General features: G+C 46.7%; 2 protein-coding genes across 2 annotated transcripts; both read left to right on the top strand.

Moving 5' to 3' along the window:
* The first annotated feature begins 565 nt into the window (after window positions 1–565).
* Window positions 566–8,078, top strand: LOC112885818 (UTP--glucose-1-phosphate uridylyltransferase 3, chloroplastic). The gene is made up of 17 exons (XM_025951474.1): window positions 566–1,313; window positions 1,651–1,804; window positions 1,952–2,101; window positions 2,400–2,561; window positions 2,693–2,865; window positions 2,957–3,023; window positions 3,175–3,338; window positions 3,754–3,912; window positions 4,813–4,904; window positions 4,999–5,093; window positions 5,832–5,909; window positions 6,102–6,197; window positions 6,679–6,753; window positions 6,830–6,921; window positions 7,003–7,165; window positions 7,244–7,304; window positions 7,713–8,078. The coding sequence occupies exons 1-17, from the start codon at window positions 610–612 to the stop codon at window positions 7,823–7,825; spliced, it is 2,598 nt and encodes an 865-aa protein (XP_025807259.1). The 5' UTR covers window positions 566–609; the 3' UTR covers window positions 7,826–8,078.
* Window positions 8,079–10,464: 2,386 nt separating this feature from the next.
* On the top strand, window positions 10,465–14,419 carry LOC112885734 (ammonium transporter 2 member 1). The gene is made up of 3 exons (XM_025951366.1): window positions 10,465–11,442; window positions 12,207–12,492; window positions 13,561–14,419. The coding sequence occupies exons 1-3, from the start codon at window positions 10,816–10,818 to the stop codon at window positions 14,115–14,117; spliced, it is 1,470 nt and encodes a 489-aa protein (XP_025807151.1). The 5' UTR covers window positions 10,465–10,815; the 3' UTR covers window positions 14,118–14,419.
* The last annotated feature ends 620 nt before the right edge of the window (window positions 14,420–15,039 follow it).

Below are 15,039 nucleotides of genomic sequence, written 5' to 3'. Positions count from 1 at the left end.
CAGTTTAACTCCTTAGGGAAAACCAAATATTGCTCTGTTTATTTAAGACCAATATACTCCATATCTTGCTTCCATATTCTTCGTCCAATTTACCAACTCAACGGAATTCTGGAAGAACGTTGCGGGCCAGCGCAATTTTTTAACAGGCTTTTACACAAAAAAGGAGAAGATAAAAGATGATGGTCTTGGGCCTTGTTTCTTCTCTGCCAATGTTTCCAAACATATGCCAAGCCCATTGGACAGACCAAAAAATACCCAAGTCTGCTCATCACGCAAAGCCCAAACTTTCTAGAAAAGCCCACATTATATACCAATCGAAAAGCAAACGGCCGACGCGCCGAGCCAACCAACTCCAACCGTCATCATCTCCCGTGTGACCGTGTCCCCCCGTCCCGGCGGAGCCGACCCGTGCCGTATGGCCGCGCGCTCACAGAGGGCTCCCCAGGGAGAATCCAGGCGCTACGCTACCGTATCGCCCGAGAGCATATGCCTGTCCGCCCCCGCGGCCAGTCGCTCTCGCGGCGCGCTCCTCTTATCCCCTCCTGCTCTCTCGCCTCTACGGCTCTACCCGCCGGCCCGCCCGTTTCCCTCCCCGCTGCCCACCACATCATGGCCTCTCGCGCGCAGCCCCCTCCCCCACCTCCGCCCGCGCACCTCCGCCCGCGCCTCCACGCGGCGCCGCTCTTCTCCCCGCGGGCCCCGCGATGCCGCGGCGGGCGCAGCCGGCTCCTCTCCGCGCTCCCGTCGCCGTCCCCTTCGCCGCCCTCGCGCTCGCAGCGCGTCTCCACCGTGCCGCCGATCGAGCGCGAGCCCGGGCCCGCGCACTCCCCCGAGCACCAGCCGCGCGGGGACCCGGCGCTCGCCGCGGAGGTCGCCCGCCTCTCCGCCGCCCGCGCGCGGCTCCGCGCCGCGCGCACGCTCGGCGACAAGCTCCGCGCGCTCGACGCCGAGCCCCGGGTCGCGGCGTTCTTCGGCGAGGAGCCGAGCCGCGGGGTTCTGGGCGCGCTCGAGCCCCGCGAGGCGCTCCTGCTGAAATGCCTCGTCGCGGCGGGGCAGGAGCACGTGCTCGGCGACGAGCTCGAATGGTACAGCGGCGGCGCGGACCATCACGAGCACCACCACCGCAACGGGGCCAGCGGCGGGAGCGCGCTGCGGGAGGCGCTATATAGCCTTGCCGGTTTGGTCGGGAAATGGAGCTCAGAGGGAGTGGTGGGTGCCGAGAAGGGGAGCGAGGAGATGCAGGTGCTCGGAAGGCTTCTCAAGTTCCTCGGCGACATCGAGGAGTTCTACGACTGCATTGGGGGCATAATCGGGTGAGCACACTGCTTGTTTGGATGCATTACTGGAGTTGAAGACTTCAGACTTGGTAAACGACGAAGTTGCGCAAGTTGCCAAATGTGGTCCATGCTGGAATCGGAAGCTAGTAACCGTAAAGTAGTAACGACCTTTTATGAGCTAAGGCATCACATTAGAAGTGCAGTCATACGGAACTCTAAGTTGGTTCATGTTTTCAAATAATTAGCCTCGAACACATTGTGATTAGCAGTAACCTGATGGCCCTAACTTATCATGCTCGGGCCATTCCATTTATCTAGCAGTTATATCTGCAATTAGTACTAATTGAATTGACGTTCCTTCTATTTGCTTCAGTTATCAAATTATGGCATTGGAGCTCCTTTCATCATCAAAGGACCGCAAGCACCGACCTAGCAAAGACAAGTTTGTTGGTTTCCATGTTCCCAGTGGACTTAATCTATTGGAGGATACAGAGTATGCATCTCAAGCAGCTTTGTGGGGAATCGAGGTTATTTCGCATACCACATTAACTTAAAGTTGGCGATAAGGATACCATTACTTATTTGTTCTAGCTTTGATATTCTTATCTCGAATGCAGATTACTTAAGACATGTATTTTCTCATAAGGTACAAACTGAAATATGATCTTTTCTAGGGTTTGCCAGAACTGGGTGAAATTTATCCTATTGGTGGTGCGGGAGATCGCCTTGGTTTAGTCAACTCAGATACTGGTGAATCCCTTCCAGCTGCATTACTTCCTTACTGTGGGAGATCTCTATTGGAAGGGCTGATACGGGATCTGCAGGTACTTTCATTCTGCATATGAAACTTTTTTTTGCATATAGTATACTTTTTACCAACTTACGGCACCAATACACAATGTAAGTTAATGTTTTTTCTACTGTAACACCTGTTTTTGTGGACTTTGATCCTTTCCCTTTTTAGAAGGAGAGTGCACTGTAGCAACTAGTTTCTTCAGATATTTTTCGGTTTTAAAATTGCTGTGGTATTTTTGGAGTACTTATGTTCATAAAGGCTTAAAATTAGTTATAAAGCTCTATAAGAAGTTATTTAACTATGTGGAGTGCTACTTTGTTTGACAGGCTAGAGAGTTTCTCCACTTCAAGATCTTTGGAGGTCAATGCGTAACCCCTGTTGCAATCATGACAAGTTCTGTGAAGAATAACCATGAGCATATAATTGCGATATTTGAAAAACTTGATTGGTTTGGCAGAGGCTGTGATAATTTCCGGTTGTTTGAACAGGTATATAACTGGGGACCTTTGGTGATATCCAGTCATTAGAGTGTTCCTTTGCATCCCATAGAATCTGAATTTACTCAAACTGCCTGAAGTTTTATATAGCTCTCATGAAATTTCTTGAATGGTTTTTGTAGCCTTTGGTACCTGTAGTCAGTGCCGAGGATGGTAAATGGTTAATCAGCAAATCACTTTTCCCTGTTGGTAAACCTGGTGGTCATGGTGCTATTTGGAAACTTGCATATGATAGAGGTATATTCCAATGGTTACAACAGCGTGGCAGAAAAGGTGCAACTGTACGCCAAGTCAGGTTTGTATTAAGAATGAAATATTTCTTTCTGGTGTCAATGGGTAAATCATTTTGAAGGGTAATAACTGTGGATCTTGTTTGTTATTTCCAGCAATGTTGTTGCTGCTACTGATTTGACCATGATGGCATTGGCAGGTATAGGCCTTCGATGCAATAAGGTAAAGTAAACATTGGACAAGTATTATCCTATTCGAGATGGCTCCATCAGTTGCTGATATTATTCTGAAATATAGTGCCTAATTTTGCACAATCAAACTCTCGTATTACATAATTTTTTAACTTTTTGAGTTTCGACATATCATTCTTCAGAAATTAGGTTTCGCATCTTGTGAGCGAAGACCGGGTGCTACTGAAGGGGTGAACGTCCTTATTGAGAAACAAAACCTTGAGGGAGTATGGTCATATGGTATCACTTGTATTGAGTACACTGAGTTTGAAAAATACGGCATCCCAGAACCTACAGTAACTGGCAGGTAATGTTTCTTTGGATCATTCCTAGCTGCACGCAGAAATAAAAATCATGTAATCGTAGTCTTGACTTAGTGACAATGGAAATGCAAGTATGCACTTTTATGGGGGAAATAATGATTACTTGGCTGTAACAAAATACCACTTAGTGCACCAGAAAAGTTGAGTGGTCCGCCAAGACAAATTCCCTACTATATATTTTTTTGTTGAAGTAAGCTACAAAATGTAAATGACAATCATTTGTTGGTATTATATGATGATGATTGTACTTTATATCTGCTTCAGTTCAGTCACTTTGGTTGGATGCAGAGAGCTAGAGATGTATTTTGACATTGATTTTTTTTCCTCCTCTTTAGATATCAATAATTTGATATTGGCAATATCTTATCGATTATGTTATCATCTATTCTCTAATTTCAGTTCGCAGGTTAGCTATCCAGCAAATACAAACATTCTCTATGTTGATCTGCAAGCAGTAGAGGAAGTTGGATCCCGCAAAAATGCTAGTTGCTTACCAGGGATGGTGCTGAATTTGAAAAAGGCAGTATCTTACGTGGACCATCTGGGCTTTGAGTGTAGGTACTTCCAACTTCCCACCTTTTTATATGGCCACTGACAACTGTTGAGTTCTCGGTACTACATGCTTAGGCTTAGGCTTATCACACGACAATTTCTGAAGTCAGCATGGCTACTCATTAACATGTTACTGCATCATTTATTTTATTTATAGAAGACCTATATGATTGTCTTGACCTAAAATCGTTGTCTAATGCTTTGTGGTTGATGTTAAGGAGCAAGAAAACCTGCAATAATTTAACAATTGTGCTGATGTAGCTATGGCTTATTTTTGGCAAATTATAGATATACCCCTCAATGTGCAAGACATTCAAATTGGAAAGGGATCTTATTTGATATAATATAATTTCACACATTGTGCAATCCAAAACCAACCATGGCTGTTGATTGTTTAGCACATATCGACTGCTTAACTCTTTTGCTTTATAAACACATGCGGTTACTGGAACATATTCACATTTTCCTAAACATGTCTGGGTCTTGTGTCTTGCCATGCTTAACTACTGTTAGCCTATACATATTCAAAGACCCTGTGTAACAGACATCAAGGACTTCATGGTCTTGATTGCACAATTTCGAAGATCATGCCTCACCTGCTTCAGATAATCAAGGAATCTGTAATAAATCTTTGCTTAAAATCACTGTAGATCTGACAGATTGGAATATTCCAAAACATGGTTCTGATTACTGATGCATAGTGTAGACCTTATTTGTTATTGCATGTGCTGAGTATTAATTACACGCTTGCTTGTGTAAGATGTCTGACTTGTGGGTGGTCATAAATCGACAGATATATGTAACTCTGTTTAATTATTATGATTTTACTTGTTCTTCCTTTTAAATAACTTATTTTATTATGAACCTACAACTCTTTATTTTTAAATTAATTTTTGTTTGTGACAGCGCTGCTGGAGGCAGGCTAGAGTGCACAATGCAAAATATTGCAGATAATTTTGTGAACATGTATAACTACAGATGCGGCAAAGGAATAGAAAGTATGTAAGTAGTTACATATTCAATTATTGATTTCTCTGCGGAACAACTTGTTCCCTTTGTTATTTTGTGTTTAATCTATTTCCTATTTAACAGGTGAGCTTGACACTTTCGTTGTGTACAATGAAAGGAAACGAGTCACTTCATCAGCTAAAAGGAAGCTGAAATCAGAAGACAGATCATTGCACCAGGTTAATATGTCTTACTCTGTGTTCCAATGCATAGATCGCATGCTATCCCGTGCAGAACTGCAGATTAGAGATGCTGGCCTTCTATCTGACTTGTTGTAACTTTTAATTTGAAATTGATTTAATTCTAGGGGGGAAATGCTTACAGAGTTACACTAGTTTTAATATACATGAGTTATGATAAACCTTTTTTGAGACATCCCTGTGTTGGTGTACAATCATAATTTGTCTGGAAATCTGGTGCTAGTCTCTCAACAGAGTAAACGTTTAAACCAGTGAATCACACAAACTTGCTTGTTACACAAACTGTTAAAGTAAAGTTTGATCTTGTGCTCTTAGTTACTAAGTGTTCCTGAGTTCAGTATTAAGTAGGACAGCACTCAGCAATGTGCATGCTATGCATGTGGTGTGATATGCTGGTCTTGACTTAAATAAGTTTGGTGGCATCAAGTGGTCTACCAGGCCTTATTGCCTTACTGGAATGACACTCATTCTGCACCTACAGTTGGATAGCTCAGCCCATTTTTCTTAGATATATAGAACTGCAGACTCACCTAATTTCTTCTGGAGACAAATTGTGTTGATAGATCCAGTTATCCGCTCAAAAAAATTATGTTTATAATAGCATGGCAATATTAATTTAAGATCCTTCGGAACCATTATGTTCGTATGTAGCAACTTGACAGCTGAAAAGTCTTTTCTGACTCATTTTTCATCATATGCACTCGGCTTGCTCTACAGACTCCAGAGGGTTCACTCCTTGACATTATGCGTAATGCTCATGACCTCCTTTCTAGATGCAGCATAGATGTTCCCATGGTAAATGTCCTTCTGTGCCTTGCTTACCTAGTTTGTACCAATTTATTTCACATTTAACATGAGGTAGCGTTCTATAAGATATTACTTATAGGTATTTTGCTCGTTTATCTTTCTCATTTTATTTAAATATTTTTTTTAGTTGTGAGACATTTTCTGGGTTACCTTATAATTTATTTAAATCATTTCAAACAGATCAAAGACAACAGCGAGTATTTGCATTCTGGGCCTCCATTTCTCATATTTCTTCATCCTGCTTTAGGTCCATTCTGGGACATCATACGGCAAAAGGTATGCTACTTTAACAGACTAGCATTCAATGGGTAAGCATGAGATCTGTAGCTTTCTTGTCTCCATTATTAGATAATTTATTCTACATGAGACATGTCTTTGAGATGCAACCGGTCAAGCACCATTTAGAAGGGCAAAATTATTTTCTTTATAGCCCACTTTGCTTGTATAGTTTTGAGCAACAACAACAAGAAGATTGACAATGCAATTGCTCACTGTCTTTGAGCAGAACAGTTAACTGTCATATGACAGTTCTTGACACATGTCATGATATACTCTTTGATCTGCATTTAGCTCACATATACCAAAGTTTCTGTAAAAAAAATGATAATCCGTTGTTTGGGATAGGACACATAATACCATAACATCTCAATCCCTATCAAATAAGCAAAATTCTACTGTTGGGTGCCGTGACATAATGACATGTTCCTAATCTGATAGACAAAAACATAATGACATGTTCCTTATGTCTGATACACAGTTCTTAGGTGGCTCTGTTTCTAAAGGTTCAGAGTTGCAAATAGAGGTCGCAGAATTCCTATGGAAAGATGTTGAGGTAACAATCAAAAAGATAATTTTGCATGTACTTTGCCCATCTGTACCAAACTAAGTTTATATGTTAAATTCTTAAGCTGGATGGAAGCCTTATTATACTAGCTGACAACATCATGGGTTCAACCAAGAAGAACAAAAATGGTGAACAGATACTGCACTATGGTGCCAGGTAGCATCCTACTTTATAAACATGGTAGCTATAAACATATATCCAGTAAGTATGGATTTTTCATGCAACTTTTGTTGAAAGGTGTGGGAGATGCAGATTGCAAAGTGTTAAAATTGTGAATGAAGGGATTAACTGGAGTTCTCCTAATAATGTCTATTGGAAGCATGACGTTGAGAGATCAGAATCTGTAAAGATTATTCTTCATGGAAATGCAGAATTTGAGGCAAAAGATGTAGTCTTGAAGGTGCAATTATTAATAAACAGCATGATTGTTCACAATTCATTGTTCTTTATCCTATTTCTGATCGCCTTGTTGTATCAGGGTAACCATGTATTCGAAGTTCCTGATGGTCAGAGAATGTGCATCGTTCAGGACAGAGCAGGTTTTTAGTTAGCTGTATCCTATGATGCTTTCTGTGCTCTTTTGTAGTTGTTTGTACTAGTTAATGAGTGAGGAAACCCTTTTTTTTGGCATAGTGAACCTTGTCCTCCACTTTAATATAGTGCAATCCATTGTAATTAAAATATGTGTTCTGAAGTGTATGTCATTACATTCCTGCTATTATATGCAAATGATATGACTTCGTCTAATTTTATTCTTAATAAGAGTAACTGTGTCTATATTCCAGAAGAGTCATGAAAATATGCATAAAAAATTATGTATGTTTAGTAGTGCAGCACATTAGTTCTTCAAAAAATCCAATCTAAAAGTTTGCTTCTATCTTTATTTTTTTCCTACTAATAACTTATGTCATGCATCGATTCCTGAATGAATTTATTGTTGTTATCAGGTTTTGTTGTTAAATTGGAACCTATAAGCCAGGAACTGATGGACAGTGGAACCTGGCACTGGAAGTATACAGTTGATGGCGCCCATGTGAAGCTGAATATGGTAGAACTATAGTATCAACCACATATTCTTGATTCATTGATTTCCAGCCAGCTTAATTTTATTGAGGGCACGCTTGACGTTGGTTGACTTTAGTCCAGACTGTAGGTGGTGTTGTAAAAAGATAAGGGTGGCATTGATTTTGTACAGTACAAGTGAAACTATTCTCTTCACTGAAGAGGTGATGTACAAGAATAGATATTTTTCAAACATGAGGAGAACACTCGTTCTCTGAAAGTTGTCAGAACATTTTTCTGTGTGGCTTCCATCATTGTTGTGTGTGTTGTAGTTTCTGGGTGCCACGCAGTTATAGCTTCTTCCCATAGACTTCAGTTATGTCAAGACTGAGGGCCAACTTTTTAGTAAAATTCCATTCTGTAAATTATATCTTTTTTCCAGGAAATCTTACATTTTTGTTGCCAATATTGTCATCGATCTGGAGCAGTGGTGATCAAAGCCAGAACTGGCTTCTGCACAGATATGGAAAACTATGTAGTATGTACTGTGCCAAATAGTTGATATAGTTAATAAATTCGAGAATCCAACATGTTGCTGACAGTTGAGAATTTATGGGCACAGGTTTTTGTGTTGTCCAAATGCCATTGTTGTTTTGAAATGAGTAGCACAGTGTTGTAACGAATGAAAATCAACCTTCCTATTCTCTCAAAGTATCACTGTTAAAGATGGAGTCCTACATTTGACAAACATAGATGATTTGTCAAGTTGCATTCTTTATTTCTCTGAATGAACTGCAGTTGTAGAATTGCATTTGCAAACTCTTATTACTTGAAGAGTTTTACTGACTTATTGCTAACATAAATGTTGGATTATTCTATTTGGGTTAATTTGTTTGGACTATGTACAAAAAATTAAATAGATAATCACTTGATTGATCAAATCTTCTATCCATGGCTGACATATTCATTTGCAATTGTGTGTCTTCTAACCTACAAACTAATAAAACGCATATCTAGGTCTGTTATCTAACATTGTCATGAGTTGTTATTTGTATAATGTAAGGTCACGTTTTGACATTTTCAATGTACTAGGCATGTACATCCATTTCGACATGCTCTGCTCTGTTTAGAGAAGCTGGTGTATGTGTGTATAGTGGGTCTCCTGCGGCATCATCTGGAGCAACACATGCACCCTGTCAGCACCGCAGATGGTTTCATTTGACCGTTCATTTAAGAACTCCATCCCAGTAATTGGATCTTCTGGAGTTTTATTAAGCTTGCAAGACGTTTAAAGGAGATGGAGTACTTGGCATCACTCCGATTTACTTTTTCAAATGCTGGCCATCGGCATTTATGATGATACCTAAACGCAACCTAGTCCTGGGGCTTAGTTGGTTGATTTGATGCATAATTAATTTCATGGGTCGCCGCCGTATTGATCTGGTAATGCCTGTTCCCCGGATACCAAGCTGAAGCACTGACACTGTCCTCTAGATTCACCTTGCCAGATCCAGGAGGCAACCTTTGAAACTGAATACTTTATTGTGGCACCAGAACAAGTTTTATCTCAACTTGATGCCTTTCACAACCCAGCAGTGTTGCACGATGGTGGACATGCCTCCCATCATTTGAGCTCCGGTGCGTGTTCCGGTGTACCTGGTCGCCTTGTGCGATCTGCATCTGCATAGTTGCATGCAGAATAGTAGTGCTATTCTGATACTGGTCGCTGTGGTCTCCGGCTGTTTGCCACAGCGAACAGCGTGCGTCGTTCATGTGCTTCACCTGTTGCAAGCATAGAGTATTTAGTAGCCATACCAGTTGGGATTAACTACCACCCGAGTTGCTTACCACGACCACGATTATGGGGCTTTGGAGTTTGGACTAGCGTGGTACCGTGCCTACTGCAGTATACGTAGTAGTACTCTCAAGAAATCGGCAGCACGGTATAGTATTTCATTCGATTCTGACATTGATGTCCCATGATTCTGTGACTTGTGCTTGAAATGAGTAAATTCCTTAATTATCAAAAAAAAAGTCGATTCAAGAGTAATGGCTGGAGCAGAGGATGTCTTGAGTTCATACGAGTGAGACAGTAAATCTGGCATAACGCCGATAAGTTTGACATAAACCCGGCATTGGAGTCCCAAGAAATTGCCTAGGCTTTAACACACCGTACGCTCGCCCATTGCCAAACTCTGTAGTCCAACGCGATGGAGAGCCATGGTCAAGCCTGGATGTCAGAGCTAGTGTACCAGCCGTTGCCACGAGCGACTCGATAAGTCAAGACAATGAACCAGCAAATTCCGAGAAGATGCGGCGCTCGCTGCAAGTACGCGATCCCCCCCCCCCCCCCCCCCCCCCCACACACACACATCATCTTCTTCCATCAGCCTGCCGCTTCTGGTCTGACACCTCGACTTGACTAGGAATGGCGAATTGGAAGGTGAGGCGCCGTATCTTTCAGTAGTGTCTTTCATGCTCCAACACAAGTCCCTGCCGCTCTTGGTTTGACAATTCTTCGACCTAGGAACCTCCTCGACTAGTAAAAGGTCGAAAACGTATAGAAATGACGAAGTGGACGTGTGCTAAAAACAATTCCAGGCCGCGGAACGGCCGATCGGTTCTTCTCATCTTCTTCAGAACAATCAAAGGGACATGTCGCCATCCAGATTCTAGGGGGAGAGAAGGGAAGGAGAGATCATCCCGTAAAGAATTAGCGATGGGAAAAGTGCTCTACGCGACACGCCGCGCGCCATGTGCCATTCGTGGCTGCCGGGTTGACCTTCCTGGCTGGGTCTCGCTTCTTCCTCCCGCAATCTAATTGGCCGCTTCATGCCGCTCACGAACTCCACCCCAATTATGATCCAGTTGGTGTAGTTAACCGGCGTAATTAATCGCAAACCAAGCCACGGGCCAGCTTAATCTCCCGTATAAAGTCCCCCGTCGCATCGTACTACGGTTAAACGCGCGCGGCCCCGGGCACACAAGCAGCCAGGCAGGCAGCCACCACAGGGCACGCGCAGCACTCGGGCGGCGAGCTCAGCTGCCATGGCGGCGTCCGGCGGCGCGTACGCGGCGCAGCTCCCGGCGGTGCCGGAGTGGCTGAACAAGGGCGACAACGCGTGGCAGCTGACGGCGGCGACGCTGGTGGGCATCCAGTCCATGCCGGGGCTGGTGGTGCTGTACGGCAGCATCGTGAAGAAGAAGTGGGCCGTGAACTCGGCCTTCATGGCGCTCTACGCCTACGCCTCGTCGCTGCTGGTGTGGGTGCTGGTCGGCTTCCGCATGGCGTTCGGGGAGCGCCTGCTCCCGTTCTGGGGCAAGGCCGGCGTGGCGCTCTCCCAGGAGTACCTGGTCCGCCGCGCCTCGCTCTCGGCCACGGCGCACGGGGCCACCGCCAAGACGGAGCCCTTCTACCCGGAGGCCACGCTGGTGATGTTCCAGTTCGAGTTCGCCGCCATCACGCTGGTGCTCCTGGCCGGCTCCGTCCTGGGCCGCATGAACATCAAGGCCTGGATGGCCTTCACCCCGCTCTGGCTCCTCCTCTCCTACACCGTCGGCGCCTTCAGCCTCTGGGGCGGCGGCTTCCTCTACCACTGGGGCGTCATCGACTACTCCGGCGGATACGTCATCCACCTCTCCTCCGGCGTCGCCGGCTTCACCGCCGCCTACTGGGTACGTCCATACAGTACATACGTGTGCCTTGCCTTCAATCAATCAATTCCTCAGTTCCTCTTCCTCCCCATCATCCCTCTGCGACTGCGGTCCCATCACCGCGTCTTCGCCGGAATGGTGACGTCACTCGGTCCCGGCCCGGCCTGCCGGCGGCGAGGTTGCCTAACTAACGTGTTCGGTAGGCGTAGACTGCATCATGCCAGCTTGACCCAGCAGCCAGTGTGGACTCCTCGCGGGGACGCACGCAGCTGTGGGAATGCACGCACGGGTGCCCACCGCATCACAGATTCTCGGTTGCTGAATCAGCAGCGTGTCTAGATTCAAAGTCATCCTGGAAGAAATCAACGCGCCCCCCTTGCAGATATTTTTTTTTCTTCTTCTTCCCCTTCTTATCCTTCTCCTCCTTTGGAAAATCGCACGGCATTAGTAGCATGTCGCTGATGACCGCGCAGAAAAAGGCCAGGAACTTTTTTAACTCGAGGGGCATGTGAACAAGTTGGACGGGCGGCCTCCCTTCCTGCAGTAGCGACGGCTCGTAGCCGCCGACGAGTGGTCACCTCCGCCACTTGCGGTGTCGCTGACGCCCCCAGCTGTTTGGGGTCGCGATCGGTCGCTCTCGTTTCGCGATCGCAACCGCAAGAAAAGAGTCGATCCCATGCCTGCCTGGGATAATGCTGTGGTAGATGAGTAGGGTGTGTGCCTTTGGTTGCGTTGGGAGATATTATCTGATGACCGTTGGTTACGTATGTACGTGCGGCTGGCAGGTGGGCCCTCGGCTGAAGAGCGACCGGGAGCGCTTCGTCCCCAACAACATCCTGCTGATGATCGCCGGCGGCGGGCTGCTGTGGATGGGCTGGGCCGGGTTCAACGGCGGCGCGCCCTACGCCGCCAACATCGCGGCGTCCGTGGCCGTGCTCAACACCAACGTCTCCGCCGCCACCAGCCTCCTAACCTGGACCTGCCTCGACGTCATCTTCTTCGGCAAGCCGTCCGTCATCGGCGCCGTGCAGGGCATGATGACGGGCCTCGTCTGCATCACCCCCGGAGCAGGTAATTCAAACCCATCTCACCCATTCATCCTGGATAGCTATAGCCAGCTAGCTAGCTATCCCGTAGCAAGGGCGTACGGCCCTTTCCCTCTCCGTACATTTCCGAAGCGTCGACGACCTCACGGTCGCGTACGCCGAGACGACATCCTGCTTGCTACTGCTGAATTGCTAGGTCGTTGGAGCAACCGGCGTTTGGCTGCGCCCATGAGGTTTCGTTTTCAACGTCAAGAGATCGGAACGGATGACAAAAGCTAATCCACAGTCAAAAGAGGAGGGTGGAAAAACACGCAATAGGTAGCCAATCGCGCGCGCGGCAGGCTCGCTCGTAGAAAACGAGCACCTCCGCGTCACGACGTAACGGATTTTTTTCCCCCTTAATCTGATCTGCGCGATGGCTACCGTTTCCTACTCTAAGTAGGTAGCCACGCTTCACTAGTCGCCGTGTCAATACTTTACGCGACACGATTAGGCGCCTTAAGAGCGGGTATTATGGCAGCGAAACGCCCGAACACGCCAGCTTCATCTGACATGGACTTCCCACGGAGGTAGAGAGAGAACGGAGCCGGCGACCGAACAAGCGCCCACCTGTATCGTTTTCTTCGAGGAAAAAAAGTCCGCTCCCAGCCAGCTGCGGGCGTGAGACCGGCGCCTCTTCTTCCTCCCTGATCCCGTGCTCCATCACTGATTCCCTGATTTCATACTACTATGTTTGTTTGATGGATGGCCACAAGGATATGCTGCGCAATGAATCTAAATACAATACAAGCATTAAGTTCCTGTGTATTTGATTTATGGTCACTTTAATAGTCAGCCCATTGTATGAGAAGACTTAACTGCTGGCTGTAAGTGACATGGAAGGAACTTGCAGCCAGCAGCCGGCTGCACCATAGTACTTGCTCTAATGCAAGCTAAGCATTGTTAATTAATACTTAGCTGATGTAAACATGATCTGGATCAGATTAGGAGTGGCAAGCAGTAGTCAGCGGTGTACTAGTAGTGGTAGTTTTCACTTCATATTTAGTGGTGAAATTTGAATTGGCAAAAAAAAATTCTTTGTGCGCGTGCGCAGGGCTGGTGCAGACATGGGCGGCGGTGATCATGGGCGTGTTCGCGGGCAGCGTGCCGTGGTTCACCATGATGATCCTGCACAAGAAGTCGGCGCTGCTGATGCGGGTGGACGACACGCTGGCGGTGTTCCACACCCACGCCGTCGCGGGCCTGCTGGGCGGCGTCCTCACGGGGCTGCTGGCCACGCCGAGGCTCCTGGAGATCGAGTCCCCCGTGCCGGGCCTCCGCGGCGCCTTCTACGGCGGCGGGATCCGCCAGGTCGGGAAGCAGCTGGCGGGCGCCGCGTTCGTGGTGGCGTGGAACGTAGTGGTCACCTCGCTCATCCTGCTCGCCATCGGCCTGGTGGTGCCGCTGCGGATGCCCGACGAGCAGCTTATGATCGGCGACGACGCCGCGCACGGGGAGGAGGCCTACGCGCTCTGGGGCGACGGGGAGAAGTTCGACGCCGCGCGGCACGACGCGTCCAGGGTCGGCGCCGGCGGCGGCATGGAGAGGGAGGGCTCGGTGGAGCAGCGGCTGTCGGGCATGGGAGCCAGGGGCGTCACCATCCAGCTGTAGGAAGGGATCCTGACTCTCTTGAGGGGGGAGGATGACTAGGGTTTGCTGTTATCTCCTGTTGTCATATCTGGAGGATGGGATGGATCGATGTTGGCCATCGGTCTTTAATCTAACTGGTGATGAAGAAAAATTCGATTGTTTCCTAGGCGGGCCATTTCTCAGGAAAAGATGGGTGGTGTCTTTAGCAGAGAACTTCACTTTTTTTTTGAGAACTTCACATAATCGCATCCATCATGTAATATGTATATTTCAATCGTAATTGTTAGACAACTAGGCAATTTTCGGTATATTTTAATTCCAAATATTACTAGCAATTTTATGATATAAATGAGTGATAATGTGTGAATAAGATATGTGCATGTGTTCATGTTATTCTTACTAATAAGCACGAACCAAGAGTTAAACCACAAAAGGTTCAGTAAGTACCCCAAGGCGGGACCAGTGCCGGGGGCACCGGTTGCGCCGTTACCAGCTGGAATAGACATGCTATTCGACTGGCCTTGCTCGAAGTAGCCGAACTATATCGATGCAGAAAGAAGTTCGCAGTGCAGTCCCACGAACGGTCACGTCGGGAAGTAGACGAAGTAGTCGTTCCCACGAACGGTCACGCCGGGAAATAGACGAAGTAGTCGTTCCCACGAACGGTCACGCCGGGAAGTAGACGAAGTAGTCGTTCAGGGAGCGAGCAGTTGCGTCAAGACGCTCCCCAAAAATCTGATTGCCCGCGTCCCGTGCAGGACCTTCAGCGAGCAAAGGTCCCGGAGGCCTGCTCTCGCTAGAGCTGTGCGCGCAGCACTAGCGATGGGAATGGCAGAAAGCAGCTAAGGGTGAAGAGAGAGGTCTCCTTAGCAGGAGTACCTTGCTCAAGTGCTGAGTTAAGTGAGGATGGGAGGAGAGGGTGGTGGTTTATATAGGCGTGAGG

Source organism: Panicum hallii, chromosome 3 (genome assembly GCF_002211085.1).
Source record: "Panicum hallii strain FIL2 chromosome 3, PHallii_v3.1, whole genome shotgun sequence".
Taxonomy (NCBI): domain Eukaryota; kingdom Viridiplantae; phylum Streptophyta; class Magnoliopsida; order Poales; family Poaceae; genus Panicum; species Panicum hallii.
The sequence above is the reverse complement of the archived record's forward strand: the minus strand, read 5'-3'. Positions and strand labels throughout refer to the sequence as shown.